Below are 21909 nucleotides of genomic sequence, written 5' to 3'. Positions count from 1 at the left end.
CACGTAAACTTTAACGGATGACGTCAACAGTAAATATCAGTATAGGAATTGTTTACATTTCTGCCATGTACTAAGGCCTACTCAAGAAAGTTGTACCTTAAAGATGTATTGTCCCCCAAAACCATAAAAAATGAAGATTAATTAAATCAGATTTTGAATATGTTATTTTGTAGTTTTCATAAAGTTAATCACTTACGTAGAAAAAAAAAACGAAAAAAATAATGAATGACAAAATAAATGGTTAAATTCAACCAAAAACCCATTGGCTGGCAGCAATGTGACCATTTTTTGCTTTAAATTACATTTTTTCAGTTAAATACAGTTTTTTTATCCAATTTTTTGTTCAAAGTGGATGACTATTATGTTACATTAAAATGGAACATTCAATAAAAAAAGTTGTTAACAAATATTTTTCAGGGGGACAATACATCTTTAATTGTCCTGATCTTGAAAATTGAAAATATATTTAACGTTTAGCTAATTCGCTGTTGTAAGCCAGGGTACAGGTATGCAGGTACAGGTATAATTGTGATCGTGTCTTTTCATTGGTCGGTGTTTGACTGAATTAAAATCATTGATACATTACTGGATTAGCGTTAGACGGTTGTTAATAAAGCTAGCAGCACAGGGCAGATATAATAACGCAAATTCGTGATTAATCAATGATTTTAACCTTAAGTCAAACACCGACCAATTGAAAAGACACGACCGACCACGATGAGCAGGCCAACATCATACATGTACCCTAGGCTTACAACAGCAAATTAGCTAAACGCCACATTTTCAGGGTTTTACATGTTTTTCATAAATTAAACAAATTAATCAGATCATTTTCCGTGTAATAATTATGTTTGAAATTACTATATTCTGCAAGTAGTAAGAAAATCAGTATATTTGAACATCATTATATAAATTAAAAACCAACTTTACGATGTAATCATTCATCTGCTTATACCGTCCTGATGATAAAGGAATTGGAATGTTGACTGATGCAGTTTCAGGAGGCATTTCTTTTTCAGAGATAGGTGGTAAACAATTAGGGGGGAAATTGCAAAATCATGCACTGTGGTCATGTTACAAGAGTTTTCAAACAATATAGATTATCTGATAAAACTTCTAGAAAGTAGGAAGCCTTTTGCCAATTTTCCCCTGACTGTAATGGTAATTGGATAATACTATTCGGGAAAGACTACCAGCAAGTTAGAGTAAAAATGCATTCCCTAGGAATTATGCGCACTCTCAGCACAGTGTCCAAGAAAGTAAAAAGCAAAAGTTTGATATCATTTTTAGACATCAAGTTTCATTAATACACGTATTGCTTTTCGTTTTTTTAAATGTACATAATTAATCAAAAGATATTGTGATTAAAAATGTGCTAAATGTTTCTGCGTGTAATGCGTAGATAGGCATATATAGGTTAAAACTACTTATATTATATATACTTATAAACAATAATCGTATAAACCATAGACAAATTCCAAAAGGTCCATCTTTTTTTACAGACAGACCGCGGACCGCCCACAATGTTACAAAATAAACAAATGCTTCTTAGCGACGCATGCGCCGTTAAGCTGACATGCATGTCAAAATATGGCAGGGGTCTACTTTCAAAACGGATTAGTGACGTATCGCAACTAGCCAGCTAATCCCAGATCGGGGACCACGGTTTGGATTCGAATATGCCCCGGTGATTAGTTGTGACATAACCACTAGCTAATCACCAGGCACTACAATAGATAAATTAAGGGGATTCATAAAAAAAACCGCTGCCTTTTAAAGTAGGCCCTATTAAAACAATATTATTGCACTGTACATGGTAAAGACCTAGTGCTTAAACGTATTTATAGTCTATAGATAGATTAACGTACATTGTTGTTTCTGAACAATATTCATATATTTTAGTATTCAATTCAATTCAATTTCTTTTTTATTTTGGAAATATCATCCATATTAATAAACTTATAAACAGAAAAAGAAAAATCGTAGTATATAGAATGCTTCTCCATCTACAATACATTTTGGAGTTACGGAGCATATGTTTGCAAACACAAGCAACAAGGATGTTACCACTATTCAACATACGTTGCATGAAACCATAGGTAGATTTTCGCATGTACTCATTAAAGGAAGGGACACCATGTTCAATAAACATTGCACTGGCACTACTACTTCTAGAGACATTAAGTATACGGCGCAGAGCATTATTGTAGCATACATTAAGAGATCTAATAGTCTTCATACGATAGTTACACCAAAGGGCTGCACAATACATATTAATACAGTAAGATCTAAAGAGACAACATTTAACATTGGTAGAGCATTTCATAAAGTTGCGATTGAGTGAGTTGCTTCTAATACACAAAGATCTGTACTGACTTTGAATTAGGCCTACCTAAATTGTTCAGCAACGTATTGTGAAATAGAGCAATCAGACTGCGTATAGGCCTACCGTTTGGTATGTTGTTGAGCCTTATTTAACATATTAACAGTTGATTTGACAGAGCGTGTTGATTGTTTGATTAATTGACAGAAGTGCTTAAATTTTAGCATAGGCAAGCTCGTTGTTTAATCGTTTGATCTCACCGCCGATGCCTTGTGTTCATTTGTCCACGTATAAACTATGGATAAATAAGTTAGAATTCTCCATGTACAGTATAAACCATGGATTAATGAATAGATCTATCATTAATCCATGTATAAACCAGGGAAGAGTTAAATTACATAACTCTTCCCTGTATAAACTAAGTAAAATTGTTTGGTGATTTGGTTTGAAAAATATATTGTGCTTTTAGAATTAGGTTTGTTTGTGTGCTTTATTGTGTTTGTATGCCAGCAGTACACTACTCTAGCAGTAAGGAGTGAGTAGACCAAAAAGCCATTGAGAGAATTTAATAAAATAAAATGCAGTCACTGTAACATGACGATAGAGAATGCTAAAGAAGTAAACAATGTTGTGAGGGAAGGTGGTTGGGGTGTGCTACACTGTGGATTCAGCATCTCTATGAAAGATTAAAAAGGAATGGATAGGAAAGAAAACCAGAGCAAAAGGAATGTAAACAATGGGCCTTTTGAGTTTCATAAGAGTAAAAGTGTTGGAGAAGAACTTCTTACGGTATCTCCCACTTTGTTAATTCATCATACCGTAGCACGATGGGAAAGGACAGGTTATTAAATCAGTTTGTGGTAGTTATGTATATCCATATTATGTTTTCTATATCAAGGATCTCAAATTTTTATTTTATATAATTTTCTTTCTCATGACTAAGCAGACTTGAATAACCAGCAAAATGATAACTCATCTGTTTGTTGCTGGTTCTAATCAACCAACATCATAACATTATACAAAACATCCAAAAGTTGCCAAAAACAAATTCATATCACTCTTTATAGTTTATTATACCATGCAAGTGTTTGAGAATGCCATCTTTGTACTTTTAATCACTTAACTAATTAGTTTGTTACTGGCTTTAATCAGAAAAGTTGGATCAAAGCAAATATTCAGTCACCCTCATGCTATAGTTTTGAATCCTTTAAAATGTGTGACACACACACTAATCAACCAACATCATTACATTATACAAAACATCCAAAAGTTGCCAAAAACAAATTCATATCAGTCTTTATAATTTATTATACCATGCAAGTGTTTGAGAATGCCATCTTTGTACTTTTAATCACTTAACTAATTAGTTTGTTACTGGCTTTAATCAGAAAAGTTGGATCAAAGCAAATATTCAGTCACGCTATGCTATAATTTTGAACCCTTTAAAATGTGTACACACAATACAATCAATATCTTTACAAACGTTTCACAAAATAAAGATAACTAATTAGTTTGTTACTGGCTTTAATCAGAAAAGTTGGATCAAAGTAAATATTCAGTCACGCTATGCTATAATTTTGAACCCTTTAAAATGTGTACACACAATACAATCAACATCTTTACAAACTTTTCACCAAAAAATAACTACAGTAATTACCTTGTTTGTTGCACTGATTTAATCAGAAAATTGTAATCAAAACAAACATGAAGTCACGCTATGTTATAATTTTTAACCTTTCAAAATGTGAACAAACAACTCATTAGTTGACGAGTAAACATCCATCACAATTTATACATATATATAAGTGGGCAGTCACAGATTTTACCAGTCCAATAAGTTGGATCCAACTTCTCTAAGATGGCTACGACGAATGAGACTACAAATGGTAAGTATTACTATTATTATTGCAGTTATTTTTGTTTAGAAAAGATGTTTCTTGAAATTAAGACTAACAAATTAACAAATCTTAAGATGTATTGTTATAACAGGGTTACTATAGACCCAGGCTTGTAACTACAATAATTATTATTAAATATCATATTATTTTTCAGGCACTAGTTCCTCACCTGTCTTGCATTTTGTTACAAATTTTTTAACTAATTTTATCGTGAATACCACACCTTAGATTTAGATCTAGATATAGCATATGGCTTGCATCTACTCCTAGGCGTAGCCACTGCATATTTTTATTAAGGACAATAACATAAAATGCAACAAAAAAGTTTAAAGAAAATATAAATTGATTCTTGATAGTGTATTTCACCAATAAATGCTTTAAAATTTGTTTGCATCCAAACAACATAATTTTGATTTATTTTAATTGATACAGTATTTCCAAAAGATTTCGAAATAGCAAAATGTTGTAGCTTCCATGATTCGAAAGAAAATGTCACTCATGTCACTATTTGATGGCTATCGTACAGGTGTCTAGAAAACTCACATCTCAGATATTAATCTGAGTTTTCTAGATCTAGTAAACTTAGTTTCATTCTTCAATTAGAAAACTCAGATCATCAAATGGATCGTTCCATTATTAATCAGAGGGTAGGTTATTTGAAATACTACAGTACTGTATTATTATAAGTTTTCTTACTATTATTGTTACTTGTAACTTGTAGTAAAAAAAGTACACATTACTGTTAAAATTTAGGCTTAGCATTTAGGCTTGGGCCTCACAAAGTAGACCTATATGCCTATAGGCCCATGGAGTAGTAAGGCTTAGCCATACCCCAAACAACTCCCTGGCCATACACTAAACAGTAGCGCGAGTAGGCCTAGTCTAGCTAGGCCTAGCATTTTTTTACAAATCCGTCGAAATTCGCACTCTAACTTGTTATGCCATGCAACTCCGCCTAAACTAAGGCGAATCTAATGGGACTGGCATAAAAAGTAAAAAATTAGGCATGTACGAGTTGGTGGGGTTACGAATTGGTTGAAGTACGAGTTCGCCAAGTTGGATACGAGTTGGCATGGGTACAAGTTGACCAGCACCCCTCTATCTAGCCTAGGCCTACTTTGCAATACATTTCCGTCATAGCGGCCCACACACTGAGCCTTAAATTGAATTTGCTAGGCCTAGGCTAGTGTACTTTTTTTATGATTTAAGAATAGTAAGAAAATTTATAATACAGTACAGTAGTTTTTCAAATAACATACAGTACCCTTTGATTAATAATAGATTTTCTAGGTCTGAGTTTTCTAACACCCATATCGAAGAGGTGTATTCAGAGCGTCATTCTGACGACTGGAGCATTCTCTACTTCTCTACGGAGCGCAATTTATGCCTTTATTAACTTCAGCAATAGAAATAGTTTTACTTTACAATAAAATTTAATGACAAAAAACAAGAAGATCGACGTTTCGGAACCATCATGGAACTATTTTCAAGATCAAGTGATCGAATTATACAAAAACAATCACTTGATCTTGAATATGGTTCCATGATGGTTCCGAAACGTCGATCTTCTTGTTTTTTTTGTCATTAAATTTTATTGTAAAGTTATATAGTAAAAAGCGTCTATTAATTCTTAATAGAAACAGTACTACGGGAACTGCTCAAGTGGACCCAATTTAGCACCAGGGGAGCAAAGTGATAAAATAGAAATAAAGTCACTACATTTTAATATCTCTTCGTATGCTAATACACTGTGCTCAAGATACGGACGGAAAGATATTACAATTTAGTGACTTATTTCTATTTTATATCACTGTTGTGCTCCACAGGTGCCAAATTGGGTCCACTTGAGCACATTGTATTAACATACAGAAAGATATTACAATTTAGTGACTTTATTTCTATTTTATATCACTGTGCTCCACTGGCACCAATATTGAGTCCACTTGAGCACAGTGTATTAACATACGAAAAGATATTGAAACCGTATAAGTGACTTAATTTCTATTTTATATCACTGTGCTGACACTGGCGCCAAATTGGGTCCACTTGAGCATAGTGTATTTAACATACGAAACGATATTAAAATTAGTGACTTATTTCTATTTTATGTCACTGTGCTCCACCGGTGCCCAATTTGGTCCACTGGACCGGTTACCGTTGTACTATTTCTATTAGGAAGTTAATAAAGGCCTAAATGGCGCTCCGTAGAGAATGCTCCAGTCGTCAGAATGACGCTCTGAATATACCCAGTGAGCTGTAAGCCGAAGGCTAGAGGGCGTACTCCTGACTGAAAAGTGATTCCAACAGGAGGGGGAACCAACAAGATGGCGGCCGTAAATGTGTTCAAAAACATTATTTAATAATAAAATTATTTGACATAGTAAATTTTGTGTGAACAAAATTAATTTGTGATGACAAAATAAATTTTGTGTCGACAAAATTGAGTTTGTGTCAACAAAATTCATTTTGTGTCGACAAAATTCATTCATTTCGTGTCGACAAAATTCATTCATTTCGTGTCGACAAAATTCATTCATTTCGTGTCGACAAAATTCATTTCGTGTCGACAAAATTCATTTCGTGTCGACAAAATTCATTTCGTGTCGACAAAATCCATTTTGTTTGCTGAGCTTACTCAAGCGTGGTACAGAACGTTTCAACATACAAATTAGAAGGCGGAGCTTAAAAGTGAAAAGGTCATGACAGCGCGCGAATTCTTTGACATCTTCCAGCAGTGCAGTCCTATTGATACATGCGTCTGTATTATTACTATATTAATATTAATTCATGTTATAATCTATGTTATAATATAGGATATGATCAGTAGTCATAATTTGACAACTGAGCACGAATTAAATTAAATTTTGGTTGGTATTAGGCCTAATTTATCTATTGAAATATTATTTATTAATTTTATAAATAAATGAAAATTGTCTATATTTACAATTTTTTGTTTCAGACAGAAAATTTTCTATATGAATTGTTTGTTAAAATTTGGTAAACGCGAGTATGTACTAGTGTTCTCAATACATTTTGTGTTTCAATATCCTGTAAACGCAATTTAATTTCATTTATAATGTTGTTATCAATTTTTATTGCAACCAAACATTTCCAAAAAACCAATTGAAAATAATAGATGTTTAATTTGTGTAACCCAACATTCTTCATCTCTTTCCGCCTTTCTTAGTTGAAACAAAGAAGATACTTATAATTTATACCGGTGGTACAATAGGAATGACTAGAAACGAGGAAGGAAGTAAGTCTAGCTAGGTAGAGCTTAGATTTCTTGTACCATCATCTACATTATTATTTGTGATCACTTGTACTGTTGTTGTACACAATTACATCAGTCGGATGACACAGAATTTAAACATTAAAATACAACTTTATTATCAACTATAACTTTGTAAACCTCATGCGAGGGGAGCAGCATGCGACAACCCCTCGGTAGAGGGCGACATACTGGATAACGTTACAAACATACATATGTCGCGATTTTAACACTGTTGTTATTCTCAAAAAATTTCATCTGGTTTCAAATATATATTAAATAAATCAATGTTAACTTTTTGGTTAAACCAGTTGTTATTATATTGTGGGTTTCGTGGACTTCAATTATTCACATACATTATGACGTAAACATTACCCTTATATATTCATCCCCGCTTAATTATTTGTTTTCTCTTGAAACATTTTATGATTAGGCCAGTATGTTCCTGTTTCTCATTTACACAAGAACAGGAACAAATTTCCATATATTCATCCCCGCTTAATTATTTGTTTTCTCTTTAAAAAAAAATGTAATGATTAGGCCAGTATGTTCCTGTTTCTCATTTACACAAGAACAGGAACAAATTTCCCACGTACAGGCAATAATAAAATATAAATGTGTCTATATACAAAATATTGAATTGAAATCGGTCGCATTTTATTTTTTTGTCACAATCAAATAAACTTTTGAAATTGTGTATTGAGCGCCATGCTTATGATTTGCATCAAAAGCTTATCTAGCAGCACTTATAAATACCGAAAGTTGATTATATCACAACCAATATAAAATGCGACAGAAAATGTGGAGAGTAGATTTTTACAATGAGTTTTTCAGAATTAGTACCACAGGAACTAATTGACTTCAGTCAAGCAGTGCGCAGAAACCCAAATTTGCATGATCAAAAATACGACAGCAGACAATTCGAAGAATATGTCCGGGCCTTTGGAGAAACTTTTGCTTTGCCGTATGTTATTTTATGCTAGTTTTATAGCTAATACAATTTTGTGTTTTAAAAATAAAAATTGTTGTTTTTAATTAAAATAAATAATAATTAAGAAAATAAAATATAGCTTGCTTCAATTCTGAATATTAGATTGACAAATTAACAACACTCCATGACCTATTTATACCGATGTACGCAATATGTATACTGCATATTTAGAAAGATGCTTTGTCCAACACTTGACATAAATTCAATATTTCAAATCTTTTTTTGTGTAGCAAAAAAACAAACCGTATATTATACTGGATAAAAGGAGTATATGAAAAGGCTAAAGATTCTTGCAATATCAATATTGATGATTGGAAAAAATTGGCTGGAGAAATAGACAAAAATTACAAGAAATTTGATGGCTTTGTGATCATACTCGGTACTGACACGATGGCCTACACGTCTTCTGCTCTGTCATTCATGTGTGAGAACCTTGGTAAACCTGTCATCTGTACTGGTTCGCAAGTGCCGTTGGAAGAAATCCGCAGTGACGGACAGGATAACTTGTTTGGGGCACTGTATCTTGCTGGCCATTATGTCATTCCAGAGGTTAGAGTTAAATTCTAATTTCACATATTTTTATATTCCGTATTTCAGTGATAACAATATACAGTCTTAGAATTGAAGAGTTTACTGTCGGTCTAAATCCTGCACATATTTTTATAAGCTTTGTTGTCCATGTACTTGTCATTGCCATAGGCTACTCCTTCTGTGGTCCCTACACCATTCATATTGGAAAATATAATGCATAATCATTAAGGTCACAACTTCAGCATTTTATTTTACAATTTATAGGCCCTGGGCTGAAGCTCCTCTCCCACTTCCTGTATCCAGCACTGTTTGTTATATGCATTATCAAATACTAGTAATGTATTTTTATTCTGTAATGTAATATTATTGGTTTTTTAAGAAAACGCAATTCTTATTTTTAGGTAGCATTATTTTTTGATAAGAAATTGTTTAGAGGTAATCGGGTAATGAAGATTGCGAACAATCAATACAATGCTTTTGATTCGCCGAACTATGGTCTTCTTGCCAAAATGGAAGTTGATGTCATCGGTATGTGTTGTGAATGTCATGTCTTTTAAAGATGTATTGTCCCTTCGAAACATGAAAAATGAAGGTTAATAAAATAATACTTTGAATAGCCCATTTTGTAGTTTTAATCACTTCCGTAGAAAAAAAACCCCGAAAAAATGACGTTTTCACTTATAAAATGACAAAATAAACGGTAAAATTCAACCAAAAACCCATTGGCTGGCAGCCAATTTGACTATTTTTGGCTTTAAATTACAGTTTTTTCAGGTAAATAATTTTTTTTCAAATCCAATTTTTGGTCAAAGTAAATAACTGCTACGTTACAATAAAATGGCATATTCAACAAAAAAATGTTAAAAATTATTTTTTCAGGGGGACAATACATCTTTAAGTTTTTGTGTTTTTTGTGGCCATGGTTGATAGGGTAAAGCAATGAAAACGTTAAATAGGTATATGAAAGTTGAAATCACAATTTGGAATCTTAACTCTAGTCTACACTACTAGTAGTTTCAGAAGGCCATGTACCGACAAACTAGCTTGCTGAGGTTTGCGAACCTAGCAAATAAAGTCTTGCAGTCATGAGATCCTGCAGATGGACAACATGCCAGCCTCCAATAACTTATATTGGCATTGACCATTGCTAGTGTAGAATAGGCTTAAACGACACATTCAATAATTCATGTCTCTGATAATAAAAAAACCTCAAAATCAGGTCAGAGTTCACATTGACTGACATTTTTGTGACAGAACATGTTTAGGGGTGTGCATTACCAAGTGAAAACATGAAAATGTACAATTCTTAATGTATTTTTTTTCATCAGTGAACTGCGATAATATCCGCGAAATTCCTGTTGATTCGTTTACAATTGACACCGACTTAAACTGTAATGTTGGCATACTCAAGCTGTATCCAGGTATTACAGTAGAAACAGTGAGTCACAAACTAGTTAATATTTAATTTATTTCTCGACAGAGATGAGATGTATAATTTGTGTATTATGGATTTTCCCTACATACAGATTTAACTTGAAAGTGTTTTCATTGGGTTGCTCCCTAAAGATGAGAATTCTGCTGTAATTTACTTACACTTTACACTTACGGATTGACTTTTGGAAAACCATTATTACACAGTAAATTATAACTCAAAGCTTGCCTTTCTCTCTGGTCATTTAAATCAAATAAATTTTCCACAACATTTCTGTAGATGTATGTTTTTTTTCAAAATTTAAGAAAAACATCATAGAAGCTAGGAACATTACGTTGCCTGCAATGTTTATAAAGACACAAATATGTGTTATATTGTAGTAGTATATTATTCTTTATCTAAATCTAAATGAAATATTGTATTCACACTACAGGTCAGATCATTCCTACAGCCTCCGATGCAGGGTGTGGTTCTGGAAACCTACGGAGCTGGTAATGGTCCTAGTGATCGAAAGGACCTCATGACAGAATTCAAAGAGGCAGCAGACAGAGGCGTGTTGATCTTGAATTGCACGCAGTGTATAAAAGGAGTTGTTTCCAATTCATATAAAACTGGAAGTGTATGTTTTTATCAATAATATAAATATTATCAGATAATATTAGTTTTCTAATAAAATATAGAAACCCTCCTCTGGGACACCCATATTCAGGGGACACATACTCCTAATAAAGGGACACTTTCCCGTTAAACGACCAACGGAAAATATATTCAACACCACTACTATACAATGAATCCCTAGTCAGGGGACACTTCTATTAACAGGAAATGATGTTAGGCCCTGAAGATGCCCCCTTAATAGGGGTTTCAGGGAGGAAAATTTGTAATTATTTTTGTGTTTTTCTTCCAATTTTATCATCTTAGGCTTTAAAAAAGGTCGGTGTGATACCTGGCGCTGATATGACCTCAGAAGCAGCCTTAGCTAAGCTCCACTACGTCCTTGGAAAATCTTCGCCAAAAAAGAAGTTGAAAAAAAACTTAAAAGGTGAACTTACTGAGAAAAAAGAAGAAGAGAAAAAGAAAAAAGAAGAGAAAAAGAAAGAAGAAGAAGAAGAGAAAGAAGAAGAAGAAGAGAAAGAAGAAGAAATGAAAAAAGAATGAAAATAATACTGAATCCCATATCACTTCATCCAAAATGTATTGCCATGGTAAAATGTATTGCGATGGTAAAATGAATAGTGATACTGATACTCTTTATTGTTCATACAAAACTATACAAATTAAAAAAAGTAAATACAACTATTATACACAAGTATTAATTTAAGAACTTTATATTTTGACATTTTAATATTAATATGGTAAACGTTAGCATGTTTATTATTTTTCTTATGTTTTTTTTTATAATAATTTGATGGATAAAGTATTGTACAGTATTATTTTGATTTTAATATTTTGAATAGTCCCATTTCTATTCCGTACGTGTTTTGACGTTTCGTAAAAATTTAAATATGTGCTCTCTATGATAAGTGAAAGTTCCTGTTCTAAAAAATAGACCACAAAGCAGTCCATCATTGTAAAGATAGATAACATTCTTCTTCCATATTTATAAGTTTACAATAAAGTTATTATAGTTCTAGATAGAACATTTGTATTTGAGTCAATCATTGTGATATGTGCCTCCGATCGCGGTATACACTGTCTAATTGATGTCCATCTTGAACAAGGCCATATACATGGCTGCAGTCGCGTGCTCAAGTTAGTGTTTACCGACCGACCAACCAACCAACCGACCAACCGACCGAAATTGCTGAACATGTTTAAAAATGTTGAAAATGTTTTAAAACATTGATATTTTAATTGATAATTTACACGTGCGTAGCCTGTCACTTTTGACGTGCTCGTATAACGAAATTTCGAGTTGGAAAGTGAATCAAATATGATGACATTATTAAAGGTTGTAAAACAGAAATCGGGCTAAAAGAGTGCGTATTAACGTTTAACGTGCAGTGCGCGTGCAAAAATCTGCGCACTCATTGCCTGAAACGTACTCTAATTTTATCGACAATAAATTTGACAATTTTGAACATTTTAAGCGCGCGTACGCATGCGTTATATGCGCTACGTACATAATTGTATTGCCATTTGATGAAATATGACCTGAAATGAGTACCAAATTTCATTTAATTGTGATTCATGCTTGTAAAGATATGATTACAAACGTGATTTCATTAAATCGTGCGTAGACCGCGTAATTTTTGGTTGCGCACCGTGAAAAACATAACCACATCGAGTCCTGGCCATAAGGAATATACTCTGAAAAATTGACATAGCTAGATGAAACTGATATCAAGACAAGGCCATATACAAGTTAGTGTTTACCGACCGACCGACCGACCGACCGACCGGCCAACCGACTAAAAATACTCGCACACAATAATACGAGGATGCTTCGCATTTACATATCTCCTTCTACGATAATTGTTTTTAATAGCTGAAAACCGGTTGAACAGCTTGAGCATCGTAATGTTGAAGACAACCAACAATAAGCTATTATTTCAGCAACACTACCAATATAAAATTTCGAGGAAGACCGAGAACCACCCTACCAATAACTCTCAGCAACAACCTACTCACCCTTTATAAGCATAATACAGACATTAAAATCAAGCGGAAATGTCGGCAGACTTTTCAGCGGAAAGGCAGTAATAATATATATAATAAATAGGCCGATTTTCTTAGAAAAATACTATTTTGATAGAAGGTGGTAATTGCTAATTTAACCAAACTGTATTAAACCATATTTTATTTTAACTTCATACTATATCCACACAAGTAACATACAGTAACATATGCATTTTCATTAAAGCAAAAATATTAACTAGCTAATTTGCATAATTAATTAGCGTTGATTGCATAATTTTAAAAATAATGTAGCGCTTTAACCAACTATCATACATAGTTGATTGAGATGTCAAATTAAAGCTCTTCCCAAGATCTATCCAATGGCCTACATTACATATTATTTAGGTGGGTATGTGATAAACTATGGACAAATATCTCATATTGTGAAAACCAAAATCTCAAGAAATGTCATGTGAAAAGTCTGGTACTAGCTATATTATTTATTTTGAGGCCATTAAATAGAGCACACTCTATAAGGAGCATTTCTGCCAATTTTCAAGTCTGTAGGGGGTGTAGTTTTGGGCCGGGTTATGGGTTAGGCGTGATAGCGACATAATTTTTACTGGAAACGTCTTAAACACATCACCCAGTATCTGCAGGGGTGTGTTGTTGGGAGGGAGGAGGAGGGGCGGAAATACTGGCGTAATGAAGTAAAACATAATTGGAATTGTACTAGGAAGAAGACTGGGGGACCGTAGTATCAAAATTAGATATTTTAATTACCCGCCAATATGACACCTATTCATTTACACAGTTCTTAACGTACTTAAACCATAGGCTTATCATAGCTATGTATGCTCCTCTCATTTTGAAGCTAAAACTTGTCCTGGGAAGAATTTGTTTTTAAAAAAGAGTGTGGGGTATCGTGTTATTAAAGAGGGATGAGGTTGGTGCGAGATACTGGCGTCGGGTGTTATGTATTGAGAAGGCTTTAAACTAATTTTGAAACCCGCCCTGGGGCGGGTATAATTGATAGTGTATATATAAGTATACTGTATGTACTGTTAAAAATCATGTGTATTGTGTCAAGTTTTGTCAAACTGGGTTACAGTACTATATAATCATATATCTATCCACAAGCTCAGTCTGTGAATGTTTGCCTAATTACGGACAACTGATATGCCTTTCGAATTCTATATAAAACATTATACAAAAATCGCAACACAGAAGATTCAGGATGTGTGAATACACCCAGAGTGTGCTATAACATTGCGTTTAGGACATTATTACGCCCGGCTAGGTATTGTAGCGTGAGCACGCTTTGTTAATATTAATCTTCTGTCACAATTAAAGAATCCATGAACAAAACAAAACAAAAAAACTGTCTATAAGCTTCATATAAAGAATCAAGTTATGCTTAAACACGCTATAGCGACAATTTTCTTGCTGAATCAAAAATTTGAATGAGCATTTGACCTAAATGAAAACTTTTATAACTTCTGTTATTTACAATTATTGTTTAGGCCTATTCGGTGGATATGAACGCCAAAAATAAAGAGAAGGATGAATAAATAAAAATAAAAATAGCTGGCGTGTTAAAGGATGAGTACGCTAATCCTCCATTAAGGGGACTTTGCAAGAAGCAACCTAAAACCTCTACTATAAATAAATCGTCACCGATCCCATCATACCGTTTTAATTAAGCGTGTTCCGTCACCAGAACCACAAAACGATGCCTTAAAGTCCCATTCCCTACGGTTTTTAGGCTAGATCTAATTTAAGGTCACAAACTACATTTAATGTAAAAATAAATACTACATGGTGCTATTGCGATAACTTTTTTTGTCTTTAAATGGTTAAAAATGTGAAAAATAATAATTTAAGCGGTCCGCTATAAATCCCAACATGCATTGTTGAGTGTTGATTCCACAATCACTAAACTATATCCGGGACTCTTTACAATGTATTTAATGTGAGTACACGTATACTATCTTTATCAGATATATTATACACCGTAGTAAATATTATATTTTGATTAATTCCATTCTTCGGTAGATTTTTAAAATTGATTGAAGATTGAACCCTACTAACCATTATAAGTATAAATGTATATTTATAAGTATGCCTATTGTAGGGCGCTGTAAGTAGGCCTATCACATTTAGACTAATTTATTTTTAATGAACGACAAATTGTAATTCAAGTACTGTAATATTAAAATTGTAAAGTGCCAACAGACAATATTTAGCGTAAATAATCTTCGTGTTGCCATATTTTGGCAAAACAACAGAATACAACTCCATTGTTAGTATTGTACGTAAAGTATCGAATCACCAGAATCTGACAACCAAAATTGTATAACCACTCCTAATTATCTAGTAGCATGCGATATTAAACACTAAATGCTGAATTCTGGACTATTTATCTTTATTCTTGTTGCCTGTAGCACAATGCGAAACTATCCAACATATATACATACAGCCACATTGGTGTATCATTTCGTTTATACGCATGGCCATATAGGCCTATGCCGCTATTGAAACTAAGAGCATAGCTAGGCAATGGTCAATCCCTATGCTGATTGACTGAACGGAAGCTTGAAAGCAACAACGGTTGAGAAATTCTATTTACCAAAAATTAAAAAATTAGCGAATGTCAACTGGCCAGTCGCCACGTATTTTAAAATAATCGTATTTCTTTATAGATACTTCGATAAAACATACGATATATCGAGATACACTTGATGATAAATATAAAGTTTGGTATCGTTGTAAAGGATGTTGAATGTCCTACCAGATAGAACACGCATCTAAAAAAAAGGCTTAAATCTTCACTTTGCCAGAGTAGGTCACATATAAAGGCAGGCCTAATTGCCTGTATCATTCAAAGGCCGTCATATTGACGTGCCCAGTATCCGCCTCATCTTTTAAGAGAAGAAACAAATGTTTATACACAATATGACAGGTTTACTACGCACATTGTGCCGACAAACCCGTACTCTCCAACTTGAACTCTTACTACTTGACAATACCATAGTAAAATCATAACTATATTCCCCCCAGGCCAAGCCGACTGTTTGGTATTACATTAGGGAAACAAACACCTTAATTTCCCTTTATAATTAGCAATTAATCAAAGAAATAATTAACAACAAAATAAGCCATGGTTGAAGCACACACCTGGAAAGTTATAGAATGCATCAATATCATCATCATTGAGCGCTGTCCTAATTCTATAATAATTGCCAATATGTAATCATTATAAATATGATTGAAAATGTATGGAGACAAACATCTTACTTTCCCTAAACATATGCGGCAGATAGCCTGCATGGTCTTTATACAAAACACTGTCTATTCAAGAAACAACAGCTTACTTTTCCTTAAATGCGGCAGATAGCCTGCATCGTCTTATACCAACAATATCTATTTGGGAAACAAAAAGCTTACTTTCCCTTACCATATGCGGCAGATAGCCTGCATAGTCTTTTACCTCCGTCACGTGTACACGACACGGAAAACAGCTATTGTGCCATACTTATATCACGATAAGACGAAAAATACTAACCTCCTACAGCACTTAAAACCGCATACATAACGTTGTACTTCTATCACTATCCTAAGGGAAATCAATAAATACAAATGCATACCTTATAAGCCCTATTCTATGTCGGAAAAGCATCTTGCTTTGAAACACACATCTGATCTTCGCGGTTCTAGAAGTACACTGATTTGGCCGTGCCTCTCATGGGAACCCGGAAGTTGCGTCACTGCTGATATCGTCATAGTAACGAATTAAATCTATTTAATGTTATATGCGCTGGGCCAACCTATACAGGAACCGGTATTACCAGACGGTCTCCCATCCAGGTTCTATTCTACAATCAACATTGTCTAAATTCGGTGATCTGACGAAAACCGGTGTTTCAACGTGGTAATGTCGTATGTACAAGTAGTCCATGGGATTTAGCTAAAAAATGACCCTTTTCTCACACAAATTGCAAGAAAAGGTTTTTTTGATGAAATGTGTTCTTTAGACCCTACTAAACACATTTATCAACGTTAGGACATTTTTCGACAACGGGAAGTAGCCTAATTTGCATAATTAAAAATGGCGGCAATGTTGATTTTTAATAACGTACTCTGTATCTTGGAAACCGCTAGTCACAGATACTTAAGAGCCATTGTCTGTAAAAATCAAAGATTTGGTGGCAGATGTAAAAAAATGGATTTCTCTCAAATTTTTACCATGAATAGACATTTCAATAAAAAGCATATCTACAACATTCATTTTAATTTTTAGCCTCCGTTGCCATGACAACGGTCAATTATCCAAATTTTGATGTTTTTGCCATTTTTCACAGATTTTCTATAGTGAAAAAGTACAAACTTGTATACTTATTTTAACCAAAAATACTTACAGTATACAGTTTTTGTTTATAGCAGTGTAAACAACATGTATTGAGTTCCATTTAATGTAGAAAAAAAAAATTTACAAAATGGAGTTTGGTCGATACCATTATTTTAAAAAGGGGTGTTTTTAAAAAATATTTTTTTTATAAAAGTATACCTCATAAACGTACCTATAACTTCCAAAGTGGTGTTTTTATATCAATGAGGTTTTGTAATTTGATAGTCAATAGGTTTGTCAACAATAATCACGAAAAAAACACTGGGGTAAATTTCGTACATAGGTTTTGTGTTGCCAGGAAAATACGAAAAATACAAAAAAATACAAACAAAATATCAACAAACAAAACACATGAAACACAATTTAAATATGGCTAATCCAATAATAAAATGTATATGTGGCTTGTCATAATGCTACTTGAGTCATACGAATAGTTTAGATAAAATAGGAGAATGTGTTGCCAGGTTTATTTCAATTAATTGCCAGAAAAACAGTATTTTGCATTGAAATATTTAGTTGATGGAAAATAATGTTAAACTAAAATAATTGCGTCAATGGTTTTTATAAATTTTTACATCTATTTTGTGTAAAGAAATACAGAAAGACCTCCCAAAATATCTGACCTTGTAAATAGGTCATTTAAAGTCAAAAGGGGTCAGAATGCAAAACAGGACAGGTCCCCACTTTACTACAACTATTAATGTTTGATCAAAATTTACAAGATAGTTCATAAAAATTCTCAACAATTTTCATTTTTTACCTATAGTGTTACCTTAGCAACCATTTCTATGTGTAACTAATGAAAGTAATTTAAAAAAAAAAACGTAAAAAATGGCGTTTTTATGAATACAAAGAATTTATTGCATTTGTAATTTTTCTCAATTTTACTTCTACTGCATTCTAATAATCTTAAAGTGATAACAAACTTGACCTTGTAAATTCATTAATTTTGAGGTCAAATGAGGTCAACATATTACCATAGTAACTGTTTCTATGCAAAATTATTATTTTTAAAAATAAGGGGTTTTTCATAAATACAAAACATTTTTTCTACATAGTTTTACATTTCTACTTTTTGCCAAATTTACTTTAAAACTTTCTGAAAGTCTTGACAAATCTGAATAAAGGTAAAAAATTGACCTTTAGTGTTATCTTAAACCTGTTTATGTAACTAAGGATAATTTTTTTTAAATAAAATATAGAGTTTTCATGAAAAAAAAATTATATTTTACATATTGAGGTCAAATGACATCAGCATTTTACCTATAGTGTATTGTAGCAACTGTTTCTATACGTAACTAAGTACAATATTTTTAATATGGGGTTTCATGACTATAAACAATTGATTACATAGCTTTACTACTTTTTCCCAAATTTACTTATCTACTGAATCCCAGAAAATGTCTGACCTTGTGAAAGGGTCATTTGTTGGGTCAAATTATGTCAAAATGTATTATTTATGTTATCTTAGAACCTGTTTCTATGCGTAACTAAGGATAATTGTTTTTTTAAATACAGTTGAACCTCTCGTAAGTGGCCACCCTCGGGACCTGGAAAAGTGGCCGCTTACGGGTGGTGACCCCTTACGAGAGGTTCTGCCGATAAAGGGCCAAAATCACGTATTATGGCTATACACGATATTCTTAACGAAACGAGCCTCTCAATTTTGTATTATTTTGTAATAATTGTATTACTATTTATAATCAGGTGGGTAGTGTTTTTTAGCATTTTCAGACAAATTTTAAAAGCTTTTATATGAAAAATGGTCGGTCAAAATCTGTGTAGTTTTCTCATCTCTTCACAGTAATGTTTTTAAAACCGCTTCGAAATAGAGCTAATATATAAAGAAACATGGACCTCTAATTCATAGGTCCATGCAATAAGTATCACATTTTTTGGGTGGCCGCTTACGGGAGGTCATTTATCATACAAAAAATCTCATTTTTAGTATAAAAAGGTGCCCGTAGCTGCTTACGGGAGGCCGCTTACGGTAGGTACCAAATGCACTAATTAGATAGGAAGAACAAACAGGCTTTTCAAATTGCGTCCGTTTAAGGGAGGTGTAAATAAAATATGGGGTTTTCATGAATAAAAATAATCACAGAAGAAAGTCCTTACGAATATGACCTTGTGAAACGGTAATTTGAAAATGCAAATAAGGCATGAAAGTAAGTATGAAAAATCTAAAGAATATCTCAATTTTAGTTACCATAGTAACTGTTGCTATGCATAACTAAGGGAAATTAAATAATTATAAGATAATTATTAATTAATAATTAATACTGAATCCAACCATCACAGTAAAAAAAATATAGAATTTCAATTTAAAACCAATATTTAATATAAAGTGTGATATGTTACATGCTGACCTTAAATTAAATGAAATTTCACATCAGGGCTTCAGTATTTGTTATGTAGCATTAACATATCTAAGTATATCATTGACTTTTGATTGGTTCAATTTTGGGGAGGGGAAAGTGGTGGATCCAGGAGTTTGAAATAGTTAGGGGGTTGGAGGTGAGGGTCTAAAAACTTAACTTTATGTCTTATCTTTTACATTGCAATTTTTAACTTGGGGTGGGTGGGGGCTTGGAGAAAGGGGGAGGGATGGGATGGAGGAGTATGAATCCGTCTATTGGTTGGGGCGATGGTAGCGGCAGTGTGGGTGGTGCTTGAATGCATGCATTTGACACTCTATAGTGGATGATCGACCAAAGTGTTGCAGTTTATCTTGTTGTGGTTATTGTCGGGGTAGGAGGGGCGGGGGGGGGGGGGGGGGCGGCGGTATGTTATAGTCGAAAGTGATGGTGGATGGGCATGTGGGATCTGCTTAGGTTAGCAGATAAAAGAAGTAAAAAATGAAAGAGGAGCTTCAAAATAAGAGAGGAGTAATCTGTTGCAAAGATTAAAATTCACAACGATCTGATAATTTATTCAAATTTCCAGAGGATATAACCTATAAAATGCCATTAAAACTGGGAATTACTGAATCTATGATTAAAAATATCGGGTTTTTTTCTCACAACACAACTAGAACTATATAAAACATTAAGAATTTTTCTGACCAATGAGTTTCAAATCAGATAATCAAAGAAAATAAAATGTTTTTACTAATATACCATGTTTTTTTTTTATAAAAATGCCTATGTTTCTCGCAACACTGCTTGTAGATTTTTAAATTACCCCAGTATTTTATTTTAGAAATCAATTATTAAACATTAGAACTACCTATTTCTAATAAATCAGCTAAAAAAATACACCACTTTGGGCGTTATGGTGAAGTAAAGTTTAGTTGCATTTAACAATTTAAAAAAAGTGAAAAACACCCCTTTTTAAATAAATGGTATCTCCCAAAGTATGAAATCAAAAATTTAAAAAAAATATGAAACAGGTACACAATGCATTGTTATTATGCATACACTAATTATTTTTTATAATTAAATGAACAAAACAAAAATATCGTTCATCAAAGTAGTACCAATATCCATTTTAAAAAACCTTAAAAAAGGACAAAATTTGTCAAAAACACAAATTTGGCCGTTGCCATGGAAATATATGTGTGAAATAAAAAATACTTCATATTTGATTTCTCTCAACACATATATAGCCATGTGCAAAATTTGAAAGAAATCCATTTTTTTGAGTCTGCCACTATTTTTGATATTTCTTTGATTCTTACAGACAATGGCTCTTAATTATGGTGTTAAAATCGTTAGAATATATGTTTTTATATTCACTTTAATGAAAAAGTTTGTCCAAAAATGAATGGAAGTGCCATTTCTAACATTATTGACCTTTGACCTTGATTTATCATATCTCAGCAACCACTAATCGGAGATATACAAATTAGGGCTTAAATTGTTCAGAAACTACACATTTATATCCAGTCTAATGGCATGTTTTTACAAAAAATGGCGGATTCTAACATTATTAACCTTTGACCTTGATTTATCATATCTTAGCAACCACTAATCTGAGAGACACACAATATGGCTCAAACTGTTCAGAAACTACATATTTATATTTAGTCTAATTTACAAAAAATGGCCTATTCTAACATTATTGACCTTTGAACTTCATAAAATCGCATAACTTTGAAAATATTGTACATATGAAATTATGTTATATACGCTGGACTAACCTCTTCAAGGTCCTGGTATTCCCATCCAGGTTCTAGTCCACAACCATGACCGTTGTTTAACTTCAGTGATCTGATGAGAACCGGTGTTTCAACGTGGTATTACCGTATATACGGCAAGTCCACATACATAGTTTTGGCAAATTTGACTGTGGATATTAGGGCAGACTTGACGCAAGGACGTAATGACAAGCAACAGACAGTTCGGATAATTCATCGATTTTGATTGGGTAAATCAGTTGCGTTCCGCTTACGTCCTAAGCTTCAGCAGTGTATACGTATATACGGCAATAGCACC

The 21909-nt window shown here is 33.1% G+C and overlaps 2 protein-coding genes across 3 annotated transcripts in view; one reads left to right on the top strand and one right to left on the bottom strand.

The window, feature by feature from the left end:
- LOC144852876 (asparagine--tRNA ligase, cytoplasmic-like) overlaps nucleotides 1-16779 on the bottom strand; it is a 28077-nt gene extending 11298 nt beyond the window's left edge. The window contains exon 1 of one of the 2 annotated variants that reach the window (XM_078710914.1): nucleotides 16713-16779. The gene's annotated coding sequence lies outside the window, so the exon portion shown is untranslated. The remainder of the gene's footprint in view (nucleotides 1-16712) is intronic. The other variant, XM_078710912.1, reaches the window with a different exon arrangement.
- LOC144852968 (L-asparaginase-like) lies at nucleotides 8314-11538 on the top strand (the record flags this gene model as incomplete). The annotated part of the gene is made up of 6 exons (XM_078711023.1): nucleotides 8314-8456; nucleotides 8714-9032; nucleotides 9416-9542; nucleotides 10343-10452; nucleotides 10880-11065; nucleotides 11368-11538. Coding segments are annotated over exons 1-6 (1056 nt in total), but the record flags the coding sequence as incomplete, so codon positions are not given.
- Nucleotides 16780-21909: the final 5130 nt, after the last annotated feature.

Source organism: Antedon bifida, chromosome 9 (genome assembly GCF_963402885.1).
Source record: "Antedon bifida chromosome 9, ecAntBifi1.1, whole genome shotgun sequence".
NCBI classification, from domain to species: domain Eukaryota; kingdom Metazoa; phylum Echinodermata; class Crinoidea; order Comatulida; family Antedonidae; genus Antedon; species Antedon bifida.
Note: the sequence above shows the minus strand (reverse complement) of the source record. Positions and strands in the feature narration are given on the sequence as shown.